The sequence below is a fragment of the Mercenaria mercenaria genome, chromosome 7 (assembly GCF_021730395.1).
Source record: "Mercenaria mercenaria strain notata chromosome 7, MADL_Memer_1, whole genome shotgun sequence".
In the NCBI taxonomy this organism is placed as follows: domain Eukaryota; kingdom Metazoa; phylum Mollusca; class Bivalvia; order Venerida; family Veneridae; genus Mercenaria; species Mercenaria mercenaria.
The window spans coordinates 13,408,623-13,425,807 of NC_069367.1; the positions used below are offsets into that span (position 1 = coordinate 13,408,623).

The window sequence follows — 17,185 nt, forward strand, 5'->3', positions numbered from 1 at the left end:
GACTTTAAATATGCTTACAAACAAAAAAGACAAGTCAAACTAAAAAATCTAAACACCAGTCATTCATAAGCTGACATCATGCCGTAATCTTTATTGACAGGGAAATTTAGAATATAACAAAAACTGTTTAATAAATGAAGTAAATCATGAACTTCTGTACCCAAAATTGTGCAAAAATCTTTATTCTTCGATTTATCTCTTTGCGTATTTGCGTAACATCTGTCTTATCATATAACCTGTGAATCATTATCAACAAACTGTCAATTTCTTTATAATCGGATTTATAATTTATCTGTATTTCACCATGACTGACAGTTATTTAAACCTTGAAGGTCCATGTGGTCTAAATGCTTTCAAAATTTGCAACGTACAGGTCATGCACACTATATACATGTAATCATTGATAACTGTGCCGCACGGCGGCCGTAAAATCTCTTTGTACTTGGAATTCGTGTTGACCATTTTTGGGACTCACTGAAACCGAGTCTGCTATTATTTTGCTCTCAGGATCTTCTTTAGATTTTATTAACTATCACAACAGCAATCGCTAAGTGCCATGTAGCGGCTGTACAGTCCCCCTTTTTGTTGTGTATTTGTATATTTGGTTCTTTGAGAGTCATACAGTCTATTCAGTTTCACTATAACAGTGTTTCTCTTTAACCGTTGCAAAGGGGTGTTAGTACTGTTGCATATTTCTATCATAGACAGACTCAATTAAACCGAGTCTGCTATTAGTTTCCTTGGTTGTGTTCTGTGCTTCCAAAGGATCTTCCTAGCATAGATATTATTAACTATAACAACAGTAGACTGACTCAGTGTAGTAATATTTCTGACCATTTGCAAAAGTAGAGACCAATCAGTTTCATAAGAATAGAATTCCGTTTAAACCAGTGCTAGAGCACACGTGGGGTCATGAACAGACTCAATCGAACTGAGTCTTCTACTATTTTTCTTGGTTGCGTTGCGCTTCGATCTTCCTATAAATCTTATAACTAAAGTTTGTACAGTTCAAAATAAACCTAACAGGACAATAATATTTTTGTATGGTAGGTAATTTCTATGGCATGAACAAAGAGGAACATTAACTTTATAATTTGAATATGGTAAGGGCGAATCAATTAAAAAGCTTGTTAAATAGATAATGAAGCATGCTTCCGTGAGATCCACCAAGATGTTTTTAAGCACTGCAACTTTGTTAAAATGCAAGTTGTTACACACCATTTTAAAGGTATCCATAGGTTTTTGAAATTACATATATCATTGAAAATGTCAATTTTATGGCCAGAATTTTTTTTACCCTTTTAAAGTTCTGGTCCAAGGCAAAAGGGCCCAAAATACCGTTAATATACGCATGTTGGCTACATGTTGATTTTGTTAGCTTGTTTGTTTTGGGTTTAACGCTGTTTTTTCAACAGTATTTCAGTCATGTAACGGTGGGCAGTTAACCTAACCAGTGTTTCTGGATTCTGTACCAGTACAAACCTGTTCTCCGCAAGTAACTGCCAACTTCCCCACATGAATCAGAAATGGAGGACTAATGATTTCAGACACAATGTCATTTATCAAATAGTCACGGAGAACATACGCCCAGCCCGAGGATCGAACTCACGACCCCGCGATCCGTAGACCAACGCTCTACCTTCTGAGCTAAGCGGGCGGGTTGGCTACATGTTGATGGCGTATACGAAGTTTCCTTGAATCTGTAAGAGTTGATTACAAAAGAAAACATAAATGATAAACAGTTCAAGCTATGTATGCATCCTGGTCTTTGACACCGTGGCGGGGGCGGGGTATAAAATTGTGACCTTGACATTTGAGCAAAGGGTACGGTTCATGCATATGACACATGAAAATATGGTGAATGATTGTGCCAAATTATTTGAATACCGGTTTCCACCAATGAATAACAAGAGCTTTCACAGGAGACAGCGTGCTCGACTATTTCATTGCTGGATAGTGAAACTGGGCACATCTGAGGAAACTGGAGCTGTCACTGGAGTGACTCCAATGGTGGATGAAGATATTGCACAATAGCCTGAGTCAAAAATATTAAGTAATAAGAGAGGTAAAGATAAAGTGTATCAAAACACTATATAAATATATTCCAAGCAATAAGGGGGCATAATTCATTAAATATTGGTGCAAACGTTATGTACCTTGTGTCATATGATGTGGGTGACAATGTGGCACAACTACTTCAAGTCTGAATTGAATACATGTGTTTCATTATAACTGATAGATAGTGAAAATGCATCAAAACTTTAACCTGAAATTCTAAGTAAAAAGGGGCTCAATTCAAGAAAAAAATGTGCCAGAGTTATGCACCTTGTGTCATATGATGTGGGTGATGATGTTGAACAATTATTTTAAGTTTGAATTAGATCCATTAAGTAAATACAGGGATAGAGAGACAGTGCATCAAAACTTTAACCTGAAATTCAAAGTAAAAAGGGGGAACAATTCATGAAAAATTTGTGCCAGAGTTATGCAACTTGTGTCATATGATGTGGGTGATGATGTGGAACAAATTTTTTAAGTTTGAATCAAATCAATTCAGTAATAACAGAAATAGAGTGAAAGTGCATCAAACTTTTAACATGAAATTGCATCAAAACATTTACATGAAATTCTAAGACAAATGGGGGAATAATTCATGAAAAAAATTGTGCCAGAGTTAGTTATGCACCTTGCTTCATGTGATGAGGGTGATGTTTTGAACAACTATTTTATGTTTGAATCAAATCCATTCAATGGTAAAATTCAGCAACAACATGTGAATATTTATCTTTTATCAACGTTTCGGCCCTTACGCCTTAATCAGGATTAATCTTTTTTTTCTTTTTTTTTTCAAATCCATTCAGTAATAACAGCGATAGAGTGAAAGAGCATCAAAACTTTAACCTTAAAATCTAAGTGAAAAGGGGGAATAAATCATGAAATACTGGAAGCAGAGTTATGGCCCTTAGGTCAGATAATGTGGGTGATGATGAGTAGTAACTATTTAAGTTTGAATCAAATCCATCAAGTAATTACAGAGGTAAGTAGAAAAAAAGAGAAAGTGTAAAAAAAACTTTAACCAAGGTGGGGACACGGAAAGACGCCAAAGCCGGGTGTAGTAGGATAGCTCTCCTTATACTTTGTATAGTCAAGCTAAGAATGTTACAGACTGCAGGTATTACAGCATGCAATTCAATTTGTCTTCTTACGATGGTCATTTGTGCAAAGTTACTTTGAAATCTGATAATGCATGAAAAAAAGTTGTGGGCCAAGCACCCTTTTCTCAACATATATCGGTGCACACATACACACTAACAGTGTAATATCATATAATGCCCTATGAATGCCAGAATATAACAGTCCTAATATTTAAGCACATCTAATATATACCAGAATGATATATACCTGCATAACACTTAAACATCAAAACACTCATCATTGCCCTGCTATCTGTTTTGGCAGGGGGATTTAGATAATTACCCAACTGTGTAATAAATGTGGTAAATCATGAACTTATATACCCATAAATGTGCAATAATCTGACTTATTCTTCGATTTATTTATTTATTTATACGTTAAAATAATACCCGTTTTATCATATAACTTATGAATCATATTATTAATAAACTGTCAATTTTTTTTTGTATTAAGATTAAAATGATCTATATTTTATCAAGAATGATGACTTATGTTCACTGTGATGGACTGACATGCAATCATTTAAAAGTCTTGAAGCTTTATAACTTTGCAATATTCAGGCACACATGGATTAAAGAAGAAAAGCTATAAAAATCACCATTTACGTCACAGACACTTGAAATAAGGGCAGTAGAATTACCAAGGCAAACTCTTTCAGTATTTTAGAACCATATAATCACAAATCATCCTGTCTGAATTTAGTAAATGCAGATATACAATGTATATTATAAGAAATGTGACACATGTAAAATTTGTACATAAAATCAGTCACCCTTCAAAGAATTTCAGAATTTCAATTTACATGACATTGACTTTTCAAGAATAGGCCATACTATTGCAAAAATGTAAAAGCATTGTTGCTCGATACTAATTAATTTTATAACCAGGCTATAATTAAAACATATATAATTGCTATTATGTGCCATTTCATGTGCATGTGTGTTTGTCTAACTTCTTGCAAAATTCATATGTCAATAAGTTTGTACTACTGATTTCTTTTACTCTTTTTAAAGAGCTTTTTTGAGAGAGAAATCCCCTAAAAAGTCAAGTCACTTAGTTTAAGATTTTAAATGATATGGAGTGAAATCCTGAATATCTGACCTTTTGTCTCACCACATGTCCTCGGCCTTAAACTGACATGGTTATAAATTACTTTCTCCAAATTGTCACAGTATGGCAAACATTCAAAAGTCCTTCAAAAGGGTTAAAAAAATACAGAGCACACACAAAAGCTGCCTTTTTGACCTTTGATTTTAAGATATTTACTTTTAATCCACATGACTGACAGCAATCTTCTGCATGTCATCTCATTGTGGAAAACATTTGTCTCCAGTTATTTCAAAATCCTTCCAGGGGGTAAAAAGATATGGAGGGGTCATGACTGTGTGATAGACTGACAAGCACATGACCAACTGTACAACAACCAATGTCTCCCCTCAAATTATTTGGAGACATAATCAAAAATCAAATTGTTTACTTTAACAGGGAAAAAACCAACACGTAAATATTTGCATCAAGTAATCAGTTAATAAAATGCTATTAAAGACTTATTTAGTACCTGTACTGGAATATACATAAAAGCAGGGCATTCTTCCATTCCTCTTGAAACATGCAGTTTTGGACATTTCATAATTACTAAACAATATCTTAAAATTTTATTTTTTTATTCAGTTCAAATGTCTTTCAATGCATATGAACTATATAGATGGCATTGCAATTTGTAACATTTCTATTTTCTTAAATTATGGACATCTTTCTTCTTCGCACATTTTCCATTCCAGCATGTTTGCAATGTTCTTGAAGTTTCACAAAGCTTTAATTTTTATGTATTAAACAGATGAATAGCTTTCCAAATAGATGTTATGCATAATGACTTGGCTTTATGAGTGCTTCTTTTCATAAGGTACATGAACTTTCACAGTTAGTCATAAAGGGAGGTAATCAAAAACAATAGATACAATAAAATACTGCAGTATGTTCATCAATATTCAAAACTGACAAATATTAGAGAAAATAATTTAATATCGGAAATAGGATTTAACAAGAAATTAAAATATTTTATGTTCATAGCGGAAAATGTGGCAGCCACATTTTAAAGTAAAGGCATTATGAGCTTTTAATGCTGACAAGCAGATTAGAGTAAAAATTTCCGTCAGAATTTCCAAAACTGCTTTGCCACTTTATACAATCTATTACATTACAAACAACTGGTCCATACCAATTAAAAGCAAACATTATCTCTTTCAAATTATGCACCTCTCTATCAAATTCCCAACTTTGATCAAAAGATCTGTTTATTAACTAAAAATTACTTATTAGATCAATTCGTTGAGATCTCTTGCTTTTGAGCAGTCAGTCAACATACATTTACCAAAAATGTGTAGACTTTATTTAAAAGTTCACATTTAGCAGCTTCTTTGTGGTTTGAAGAATTTGGGAGACACGAGTGTTTGTATTTTAGGACATAGTGTAGATTTTTATTCATGAATATTTTCATTTTGCAAGTGGCATTAATTGTGAACATTACTGAAAACAAACCATCACAAATAATACCCAATCAACAGTAGAAAAATTTAAAAAATTCCTATTTTGACCCTCCTTTACAGCATTCAGTCATAAACAATAAATTACAAAATTACAAATAGAACAGAAACTCTACTGTTTGCTTAAAGCCATTTTCCAGCTGAAGTTCTGCTGTGTCAGGCAGTTAACCTATCCTTTATTTCTGGATAATATGTCAGTATTGACAAATATCTATCGTCTACAAAGACCACCCCAACATGAATCAGAGTGCAGGGCCTTCATTACTAAAGATGAATGTGGAAACTGCAGAGAAGGGTATGGTTTGGGGTTCTCCCACTCAGAACTTTATTTGTTACAGGAAAAGTAACCAGAGATTCCAACAGCTATAGTAGGGGAATCCACGTTCCCCTTCCCTTAATGAAACCCTGCCTCAGAGGTAAAAGTTAAATGACATTGGATAATAATTGTCTTCTGTCAAACTGTCACATAGAACATTTGTCTCACCAAAGATTACACTTTACCAGCTCTAAATCAAGAACATTTCACTCTACTTAGTGAGCTAACCAGACTGGCTCTCTAACTGATAATTCCTTCCGCAATACATTTTTTTCACATTGCATCTCTGTCGACAGAATCAAATCAATTCAAACCTTCACTTGAGGTGAGCCACAGTATTTGTATATATTTTGGAACTTCGGGCTACAATTGATCCCTCTGTCAGTAAAGATGAAATTCTTTTCAACAAAGGCCTATGTGTAAACATCCTGTAACCTTGAGATTCTTTATAAAGAATCTTGTCCCATGTTTAAGACAGGTTAAACCCCATACTGCACCAGTTATCCATAAATGGACCTTTCCTCTCTGAATGATGGACCAGCTCGCTAAACACTATTGGCTGGAAAGGTTACTTTTCAAGGCACAATGTCTTTGTGTCACAATGTGTGTCAAACTAGCTAACTCGTCATCACTATAATTACACTGACATTTTAATGTACAAGCTCTTTCATCACCACTTGATATACATGTACACTGACATTCCTCTCCTCTTGAACTACACTGACACTGTATTGTACAGACTCATTCATCACTACTTGAACTGCTTGAGGAGTCACTAGACATAAGTTCAACTTCTTCATTTTCTTTATTATGTCCCTTGAAGTCTACGAGACCCGTGTGAGGGTGTGAAGATATGGAGGAGGTCATGTCTGAGGGAGTCTGCCATGTGACCGTTTGTTGCTGTGGTGGTGCTGGAACTGCCATGTCTGAAAGGTACAGTACAACATTTAAATATTTTCATTACAAACTACCATAACTTTGATTAGGCTAAGTACCTTCAATAAGCTAAAGGGCAAATAAGTCTATTCATTAAATTTCCATGAGGCTTTAAATTATTTGTTATACCAGATAGAAAATCACTTCCTTCAATATTACACACAAACTTACATAGTTAGGCCATAAAAAGAGGTAGATTCAATAATGTTTTTCTACTTAATTAATAAATATTTGGAGCTTTGTCAAATATATGAGAAAACAATCATTGATAATAGGATTTAACAAGAAACAGACATATTTTATGTTCATAATAAAAGATGTGCCTGCCACATTATAAACAACGATAGTAAGAGCCTTTAAAGTCTGTATGTGAAAAAAATTCTATATAACAAACGAAAACAGTGTTCACAACTTTCTTAAATTGTAAAAGGTTGTCTAAATTGCTCCTTATATTGACTTTTCAGCCTTACTATCCCATTTTTGAAATTCCCTAAAGGCATTCTCCAAACAGTAGTACTGTACTTATGAATTGTCAATATACCTCCAGGAAGCTGATTCCTGTTTGATGCCATGGGTTCCCCATATGAGCCCTGGGCTTGTAATGCTGGTGTGCTGGCTGGAATGTCACTCATTTTTGCTAACCACCCACTCCTCATCTCATAATCTGTAGGATATGGACGTCTTGGGTCACCTACATGTAAAATGAACCATAGAAATACATTGGGATGAAGATAAATTTCAATTTTAGATTAACTAATTCTAATCTATTGAGTCAATATTGTATTTGAGAACTCTTATAACTATGAAACTGCAAAAAAATTAATCTTAGAAATTAAGAGACCCTTTTTAAAAATGACCGCTTTTAATTTGATTTCAGTTATCTTTGATATGACAGAAACTTTTAAAACTTTAATTAAAAGTTCAACAAATGGTTAATTCAAGATTTTTATATATACGAAACCAGCCTCTTATGTGGTTCAGAGTACCAGCCCCACAAAGCACCCTTCCTATTGGTCAATTTCAAAATCAAGTTAAGAATAACCCAATAAGATGCTGCTTTAAGAAGACTGGTTTACATTGTACAAACTCAGTTCAAAATCTCATACCCTATGCTGGGTAAACAGCTTCATGACAGTAGCAAAGTTTGGCAAACACCAATTTACTGGATGGGCCTACATAAAAGTACATTTGTATGCCTCTTAATGAAAACTGCTAATGACATTTTAGAGCATACATATCTGATAACATAACTACAACTAGTGCTGTGCACGGAATTCGGACATTAAAGGTCAAAATCTTGGTCACATGCCTTACTGAAAATGGGAATGGGTTCAGAAATAAAATAAACTGATATTTCCTATATAAATATCAAAAGTGAATAACACATCCCAAACGTAATCTGATGTGCAGGATGAACAACACTGTATATATCATAGGCATAAGAAGTGTTGCACATTTTATTACATCTCTGGGACAGACTCAATAAACCAAATCTGTCATTATTTTGCTGGATTGCACAATTTATACTAGCAATGGATATTCTTTAAGAGTTTAATAACTTTCACCATGTCTTTAAATACAGTACGGAGGCAGTAAAAAATTCCCAATACCATTTTGTGTTGTTACATTTTTCAGATCATGCAATCTATCCATTATTCATGTGAAGTATGAGTTCCGTTTAGCCAGTGGTATGGGTTATGACGCATGTTCAATATTTCAATATCTGTGATGAACAAACTCTATCAAATCATGTCTCTTACTATTTTGCTTCTTTGCATTACTTTATTTCCATACCACTACCAAAGAGACCATTCGCATTGTCTGGGAACAAAAGTAATGACCATAATTAGTACTGATGTACTGCCTCAACTGAAGAAACTAGGAAGTTCCACTTGATATTCTCCTTACCAGGTTGCCAGGTAGGTGGCGCTTCAACTGCATTACTAGCACTGATCCTATGTGCAAACTTGATCAATTCCTCTGATGAGATTCTCTTCTCATTGGCCTGGCTTATAGAGTCCAACTTTTGCTTTGCTTGAAAAATAGCTGTTGACTGAAAAAAGCATTCAGATAAAAACACTACTGTTCTGAAATTGACAGCAAATGATCTAGTTTTAAAAATAGTTTAATAGTGACTCATTCCCAATTTAAAAGGCAACTACTGGAAAATCATGTAACTATGCTGGCATAAAATTCCACGGTGTTTGAAAAGCAGCTACTTCTCAGGGATGTGCTTTCATGGATTTTACAATATTGTTGATAAAATAAATGGGAATTAATTTGTTCCTTGAGATTACATTTTGTGAACAGATGTAATCTAGAAAATCAGTCTCCAATGGATATTAAAGATTTTGCAGTATGAAGTCTTCTCAAATGTTAAATGCCTTTACTTTGTAAAGGCAATCTTCCGTATAAAACATTGGCATATATACACACCTTTACCAAGTACCTCATACTTTTTTTTTTATTATAGCACATTTTATATTTGACATAAAAATAATGAAACTATAAATACCAAAACATTTTCAGCCTCTTTGAGGTTTTTCTGAAGTATTTTGATATCCAAATCTCTCTTATCTACTTCATGCTTCAATTCATCTATTGTCTTCTGAACCTCACCTTGCTTTCCAGCTGAAATATGACAAATTTCATTTACAAGTTTAAGAACTTATAAAGTTCAATCAGTCGATAAAACTGTGACTTTACCCTTAAAATGTACATATTTCAGTACACAAATTGTAGCTTGTAGTTTACACTTGGATATCAAGTAACTGAATTAATAGTATTTCAGTTCAATTAACTAATCAATCAAACTGCAATTCATTTCATTTTTTCAGCTTTTTTTAAATTTCCTTCCATATTTACCTTGTTTTAATTAAACCAGTGCTGCATTATACAGTTAAAATCTCTAGAACATACACTTACATCAGTTGTTGAATTTATAGAAAACAATATAATGTGTTATAAGGCATGTTTTCTATTGGCAACATATGATAAATCGTAGGTATTTTTTTTAACATTTTGAAAAGTACACACGTCAGTCAGTTTAGCAATGTTTCTTTTATGGGATTTACGAACCTTAAGTTTATTCATAGTAACTGAAGTAATTTTTTATAAAATCAGTACTAGTTTCATCATAGAAAGCACACAATGTCGTTTACACCATAGATTATCTGAAAAAAAATTGATCTCTTGGTTGGCAGAATTCAGTGATCTAATTCAAGCTGTATTTAAAATATTTTATAACTCTTCAAAAGAATTTACCTCAAAGCTGAAAATGATATTGACATCAAATAGCTTCCATATATAAGCAAGGAAGAATTTTAATTTTTCCATCATTTTGTCAGGAGAGACTGTATGTAAAGCCTTCAAAACATTACCACAATCATGCAAATACCTGTTTTGATAGAGTCTTTAATTTCTTTATCTTTATCCACAAGAAGTTGTATTAATTCTGATGGCTCTGGTGCTCCTTGCCTTTGCTGACTTTTTGGTGTACTCATAATCTCAAATAGCTCCCTGAAAATGATACAAAAAGTATAAGTACTAAGACAACAGTAAATGAAGGACTGGCTTGGGCTTGTTCCAAAACCACTGTATGCTACTCATACAGCCTGTTATCTTTGAGTCTAGCATTGTTTTCAACAATATTTCAGGTATGTAATGGTGGGCAGTTAACTGAACTGGATCTACTAGATTCTGAGCCAGCACTAAACTGTTCTCTGCAAGTAACTGTCTAGCTCCCTACAAGAATCAGAGATAGAGGAATCTGAGGATGAATGATTTCAACATACATGCCACGTTTCCGGGATTCTGAGTTAAAATTTCCGGGATTTTTACCTTTTGTCTGGGACATACACCGTGACATTAGTATTCGTATGTTTCATGCAAAAATATCATACTATTACAATGTAGTTTCCTGAGATAAACAATGTTCACTCGCTTGTATTTATCTGCTGCAAATTTCGTCTAGCTTTCTAAGGGAGGTAAATACATGTACAGGTAATACACATCTATAGTTTGGCACGTGAATTTATTGCGTTCCCGAGGTGAACAGAATTAAGAGACTTACTATATACATAGAATCAACCAGGTCATCGTGATTTAGATTCTAGCTAATTTGGTATTATTCTAAAGCTTAAATATTTATCTATTTATCTAATAATTAAATTGAATCCTTAAAGGAATAAAATAAAGTTTGTAGATAAAAATCGACAATATAAAATATATGGAGTCGGGTCAATTTTTATCGGTCGGTCGGCAAAGGCATTCAACATTTTAATTTAGAATATGTGTGACAATCGATCTAGATCTTAAATGATTACAACCTTTTAAAATAATTATTGTTTAATTGACCGTTTTTAATAATCTCTTCCATAAAGGCTACATGTAGCTTTACCGCTAACGTGCTAAAAACAAAGAGATTTTAAATTACGACTTTTCTTCCTAATTCAAGTATCATAAAGCAGTTATAATTGATTGCATAATCCTGTCAGTTCTTAATCAGGGTCATCATAATAACTGACTGTAACTTAATTAGTGTCATCAAAAGATCGTCGTGTGATCAAAGCAGGCTTAATCAACACGTGTCCCGCTCGAATGCATGAAACTGATTAGAAATAAACAATGTGACACTGCGGACTGTTTACTGTGTAAAACTGAACAATTTATAGACAAAAAAAAAACAAGTTTTTTTGGGATTATTTTTATTTGTTCCTATATTTTTATTTTTCCGGGACTTTTCAACCCTGTCCAGGACACCGGGACGAGTATGTAATTTCTGGGACAATCCCGGACAATCCGGGATGTATCACACGTATGGATTTCAAACACAACATCTTTTGCTAACTGTCACGGAGAACATATGCTTACCCTGGGATCAAACTCACGACCTTGCAATCTGTAGAACTGTGCTCTCCCTATTGAGCTAAGTAGGTGAACCAATGCTATGTATAGGTACATATATACAGGGTTTGAAACTAAAGGTAGTCCCTTATTCTGAGCCTAGAAGATTTTGAGGCTAGCTCTAGTACCCCTACAGACTAATTAAAATTAATGCATTTAGGCTTCCCTCAATAAAAGACTGACCTCATAAATTGCTTTGAAATTTATAGTACAAGTCTCTACAGATAAAATGTTTTGGGTATCCCTAGCTATTTCAGCTAGCAATTTCCAGTCAGTGCGCGAATAAAAATAAAAAAAAAGGAAGTGGCTATTCCTACGGTCCCGTAAGAATAGCCTCCAGGCTATTCCTACGGCTCTAAAGACAGTTTGTATGTCCACCTTGTATTGCATTGTACTGAATAAATTCAACTGGTATATTTTCAGTTTCACACCCAGGGCGCCCCCTCCTAATAATTTGACCAATTAAGCTAATTCTCTTAACAATCTTTTGACAACGAGTCAATTTTAGCTGTGTCCTGCAGTTTTATAGTTGTTTTTGAGGTTTTAACAACCACTTTTTAAAAAAAAACACACAAAAAAAAACTTAATAAAAGCTTAAAAGGATTTTAAAAAGTATTCAACACTTTAGATTTTATGTTTTGATTTTGCCTTTTACTTGAGATTTCTTCGCATATAAATTCTGTCCAAATCAACACCCTCAAACGTTTTTCGTGAATAAAAGCTTAAGGCCTAAAGCAAATAAGGGTACATTTTAGTGAAGCAAAAAATAAAGTTAGTAAGAAAGAACAATCTTTGCACAAATATAGATTAACAGTTGACTTTTGTGATAAGGCAGCCTGAAACCATTTATGTTTCAAATTTCAGCCAAATCGGATGATCGGTTGAAAATTAATTAACATTTGAAGTTACAGAATTTCTCAAAAAATAGCTATTTTCGTGTGACATAATCTTTTTTTGTTTTAATATTTTATTTAGAAAATATTCTGTATCAACTGTTTTACACATTTACCATGTTTATACAATGTGCTGACCATAAACCTATGAATGTAAACTACTGAAATATTCAGATTTAGTTTCCAAAAAATTTTTGAACATATTTTGAAAAGTACCCAAATGAAGCCAAACACCTTAATTTATACCTTTCTCATATATTTATGTGTTAAAAGAAAATATGTTAACATATTAGAAAGTAAAATGTTCTTTTGGATAGATAATACAATATACTTTAATACAAACATTTCAGTTTTTGCATACATTTACATGTCATTGCACATTAAGTATCCTTTTATGCTTGTTTTTTGTCCCAACCCTAACGGTTTAACAGTCAGCTTGTTCCTTTGCTTGCAGAATGTTGTTTTAATGAGTTTTGCATACCTATATTGTCTCATTATATTCCTTAAGACTTATTGTTTGCACTAATATTTCAGATATTGCTGTATTTCTACTCAACCCAGCATCAGGGCATCCTTAATTTTGTCCCAACCCTAACGCTTTTTTGTCCCAACCCTAACATGCTTTTTTTAACTTGTTTACTGTAACAGGATTAATGGTAAAATGTTTTAGAGACATTATTTACAACAACATATTCAAGCTTTTTCATATAAAATTTCACTCCAATGTTCTTGTACAAGTCCTTCTACTTTTTCGCATCATATAAGCTGAAAATTTCAGGAAACGAAAAGTCAAGTACCTGGAATGACAAAAATAAGGAAAGTGTATCTGAAATTAAACTAAATATAGTTAATCCTAACTGTAACTTGTTAAAACAGTGCATTTCAATTCATTAATTTAACATATAGCTTTTAGTAAGTCACTTTAAGCCTTCTAGTCAGTACCGTTAGGGTTGGGACACTTTTTTGGCTTTAATGACAGTTGCTGAATTAATTATGTGTTTTCAAATGCAGGAAAGGAGTACATGACTGTATTAAAAATTAAAATTGAAATTAACAACAAAGTTAACATAAAAAAAGAAATCATTAAGCAAAGAAAGTAAAAGTAAAAGCAAATCAAAGGCTGTGGCATACGTAAAATTTAAAGACAATGAAATTGAAATGAGCCGAAAATGTGAACAGTAAACTCTGCTTATTACGAACTCCTTGGGGACCTTTCATAATTATGTGCTCCTTACATCCCGAGTTACTTTAGTTATATCCACATTTATATAAAATGATTTACTTATAAATGTATGATATATGTAAACTGAAGAAAAGGAATACAACAAACTCAGATATGATAAAAGTGATGACCATCAATTTCACATTTATTTTCTACTGTTGTAGTTTTATATTTCCCCTCCATATCTATGTTTTATTTATGAGCAAGTAACTGAACACAGTGACAGTCTTAATGATATTAATTCAAGAAAGTTGATTTTATCTTACATATCTTAGCTGGAAGAACCATATTATAAACTCAAAGACCATTTTACCTCTACAATCAATCTGTTTTCTGGTTACAATCATGGTAAGTCAGTTGAAAAGCAAGTTTATCTACATACATCATATAAATGCTCACTTTTATTAAGAATCAAATTTAAATCACACAAATACTGTAGAAAATTACATGTATTTTCGATGTATTTTATTTGCCATAAAGATATTAATGCAGGCTTAGATATTCATTTATGCAAGTCTGGCAGGGAAAAATATGATGCAGATGACAAAAGAAAAATCCAAAAACAACATATCTTTTAAAATACTGATACTAAAGAATATGTAGATCTTTATGAATACATGTACAGTATTGTCCAGTCTTCCTTTTCCGACAGGAATACTAATATATTGTTCACTTTACCTAAAGATATGTTTCAACCGTTTATATGTACATTAAATAAAAAAAATTTAGGACCAGGCCAAACAAATATGTTAGTTATATCCAAAGCTGTTATAACCTGTATTTACTGTAAAATCTAAGAGTGCTTAGTATTAGAACATTGTTTACATTGTGGAATTGACAATACCTTTGAGATCAGTGAATTATACCAGTCATTGCTACAGTTTGCAAGTTTTTAGTTCTCATATTTGTTGAACATACAGCACTATGTCCCAACCCTAACGCTACAAAGACAATTATCTTCATAAAAAAGTGTTAAAAATAAATAATGGGGGTACTATTAACTATATTAAAGTATTTTTAAATGTTGCTTTGTTATGTTATTAACTAGTTATGTTGATATTTTTGTTCATTCTTGTGACAATTTTTTAAGCTAATGAAAAAGTTTCATTTTAAAACTTCCTTGTAGTGTAAGATTCTTGACAAGAAAAATTATACTTAGCAATTTACTTTAAATAAGATTATTAAGGAACATTTAACAGTAAGTTGTGAAACAATATTACTGTACAAGGAATGTTTTAAATAAATCTAACCACTTAAAAGCAGCATTTTTATGTTACTGAAAAATGTCCCAACCCTAACATTTTTTGAAGATTCCCTCATTTTGTGATTTTTTCTTAGAAAGGTAAAGGGGAGAATATATTTTTATTGTTGTATTATTAATTGTTCCCCCAAGGTTATGTTAGAGACACTAAAATGTGAACAACAGTGTTTTAAGCCTTTTGTTATTAGTAAACTTAAAACATTTGATATTTTCTTGATAAATACATGTAGCAAAAATAAATCGAAATCAGGTTCAGACTGTAATATTCTTTTATGTTTGTTGACCTAAGTTTCCCTGTATTATGTGAATACTTTCAGTTCTGAAGAAATATAATTATTAATAACACTAGTCATTTCATAAATTCACATGCATATAACATGTCCCAACCCTAACAGTCAAATTAAAACTACTGGCTAATATCAGAAACTAATATCTTATGGGTGGTTCATATTAGAATAATGAAACTCGACACATACATAGATGTTGCATTGTTTTATGTGTTAAGCTGTTAGTTTTTATTCTACATGTTCATAATTACTCAAAATAAAATTTCTATTTGTCATTATTGACTTTCTTCTATTCATTTTCTGAATTATTCTGAAAAAAAAATACTGAAAAGCAAATATGGCCCATGTAAAGCACAGAAATCCATTTGTTCAAATCATGTGCACCCTAGAATAAGTTTATCTATTGTCAATCATCATTTACTTTGTGACTTTTTCAATGTAACTTTAGCAATTTTTCTTTAATTTTTGTATTAATTTGACAACATCCTTGCAGTGTTTTTCAAAAACGGTCAATTACTTTTCTAAAACCTAACATTTTTATCAACTTTGATGGTTATGCTGTCTAATGAAACTAAAAAAAGTTAATTCAAAGACAATATTTTTTTTGACAAAATGTCACACTTTATTTGCTCTAGGCCTTAAAATGATTCTTTAAAAAATCATCACTTTAAATTTTATATCTTGATTTTGCCTGTCATTTAAAATTTCTGCGTATACAGTAGAATCTGGCGAAATCAACACCCGTATACATTTTTTTGTTTCAAAACCACCTTATATATAACTATTTTTTCTTGAAAATTGACATGAAAAGTTCTCTCTGGATGTGATACTAAAAGGTAAAATATTTGTTTGAAAATATACCATTTAAATTAATTCCGTACAATGCAGTTTAAGATGGACATACAAAACTGTCTTTAGAGCCGTAGGAATAGCCACCTGCGGGCTATTTCACTACTCTTACAGGAGAGCCGTAGGAATAGCCTGTGAGGCTATTCTTACGGGACCGTAGGAATAGCCACTTCCTAAAAAAAAAAAACAATGGAAAAAACGGAATTTCCTTATATCATGTGCTATATTTACAGGAGACGTCACGCATGTCGGCTGATGTCTTTGAACTTTGCTGTGAAAACAAAGGACGCAGCAGAAACTGGCAGGTACCTGAAAATGCAGCGCTCTGAATGAGTCCAATTGGTCAGTTAAAACTCCTGATGTCACGATCAAGTTATGAATAGCGTACTGTAATGCTCAAGTCATTCACCTTGTCAATGTTCTATACTGTGTCCGGATTTTAGGTAATTGATTTTTATTTTATTTGACTAACGTATTTTGTTTTGTGCGAAAAATAGGGAATTTTTGAAACAAAAGGCTACAAGACCAGGTTAGAGCCAAATAAAACAGCTCAAAGAGTGGCCCTAGGTAAATGTCAGGATAAAAAAGAATTTATTTTAAGAAGTGATGACTTTCTCCTTCCTTGGACTCATTTTACGTACCTGGAAACAATTTCTACATCTTCAATCAGGGATAATAGTTTCTGTTTTGTGCTTGATGTTGTGGAGGCTGCCATCTTGCATGAACATAATTAAGTAGCCCAATCAAAAGTTCCGATACATTAATCCTTTTTAATATT

The 17,185-nt window shown here is 32.7% G+C and overlaps 1 protein-coding gene across 1 annotated transcript; it reads right to left on the reverse strand.

The window, feature by feature from the left end:
- Positions 1–4,842: 4,842 nt before the first annotated feature.
- On the reverse strand, positions 4,843–17,183 carry LOC123554883 (mediator of RNA polymerase II transcription subunit 4-like). The gene is made up of 6 exons (XM_045345287.2): positions 17,049–17,183; positions 10,388–10,509; positions 9,506–9,621; positions 8,899–9,043; positions 7,532–7,681; positions 4,843–6,980 (listed from the first exon to the last, which is right to left on the reverse strand). Exons 1-6 carry the CDS (start codon positions 17,120–17,122, stop codon positions 6,796–6,798), a joined length of 792 nt encoding a protein of 263 aa, XP_045201222.1. The 5' UTR covers positions 17,123–17,183; the 3' UTR covers positions 4,843–6,795.
- Between the last annotated feature and the right edge of the window lie 2 nt (positions 17,184–17,185).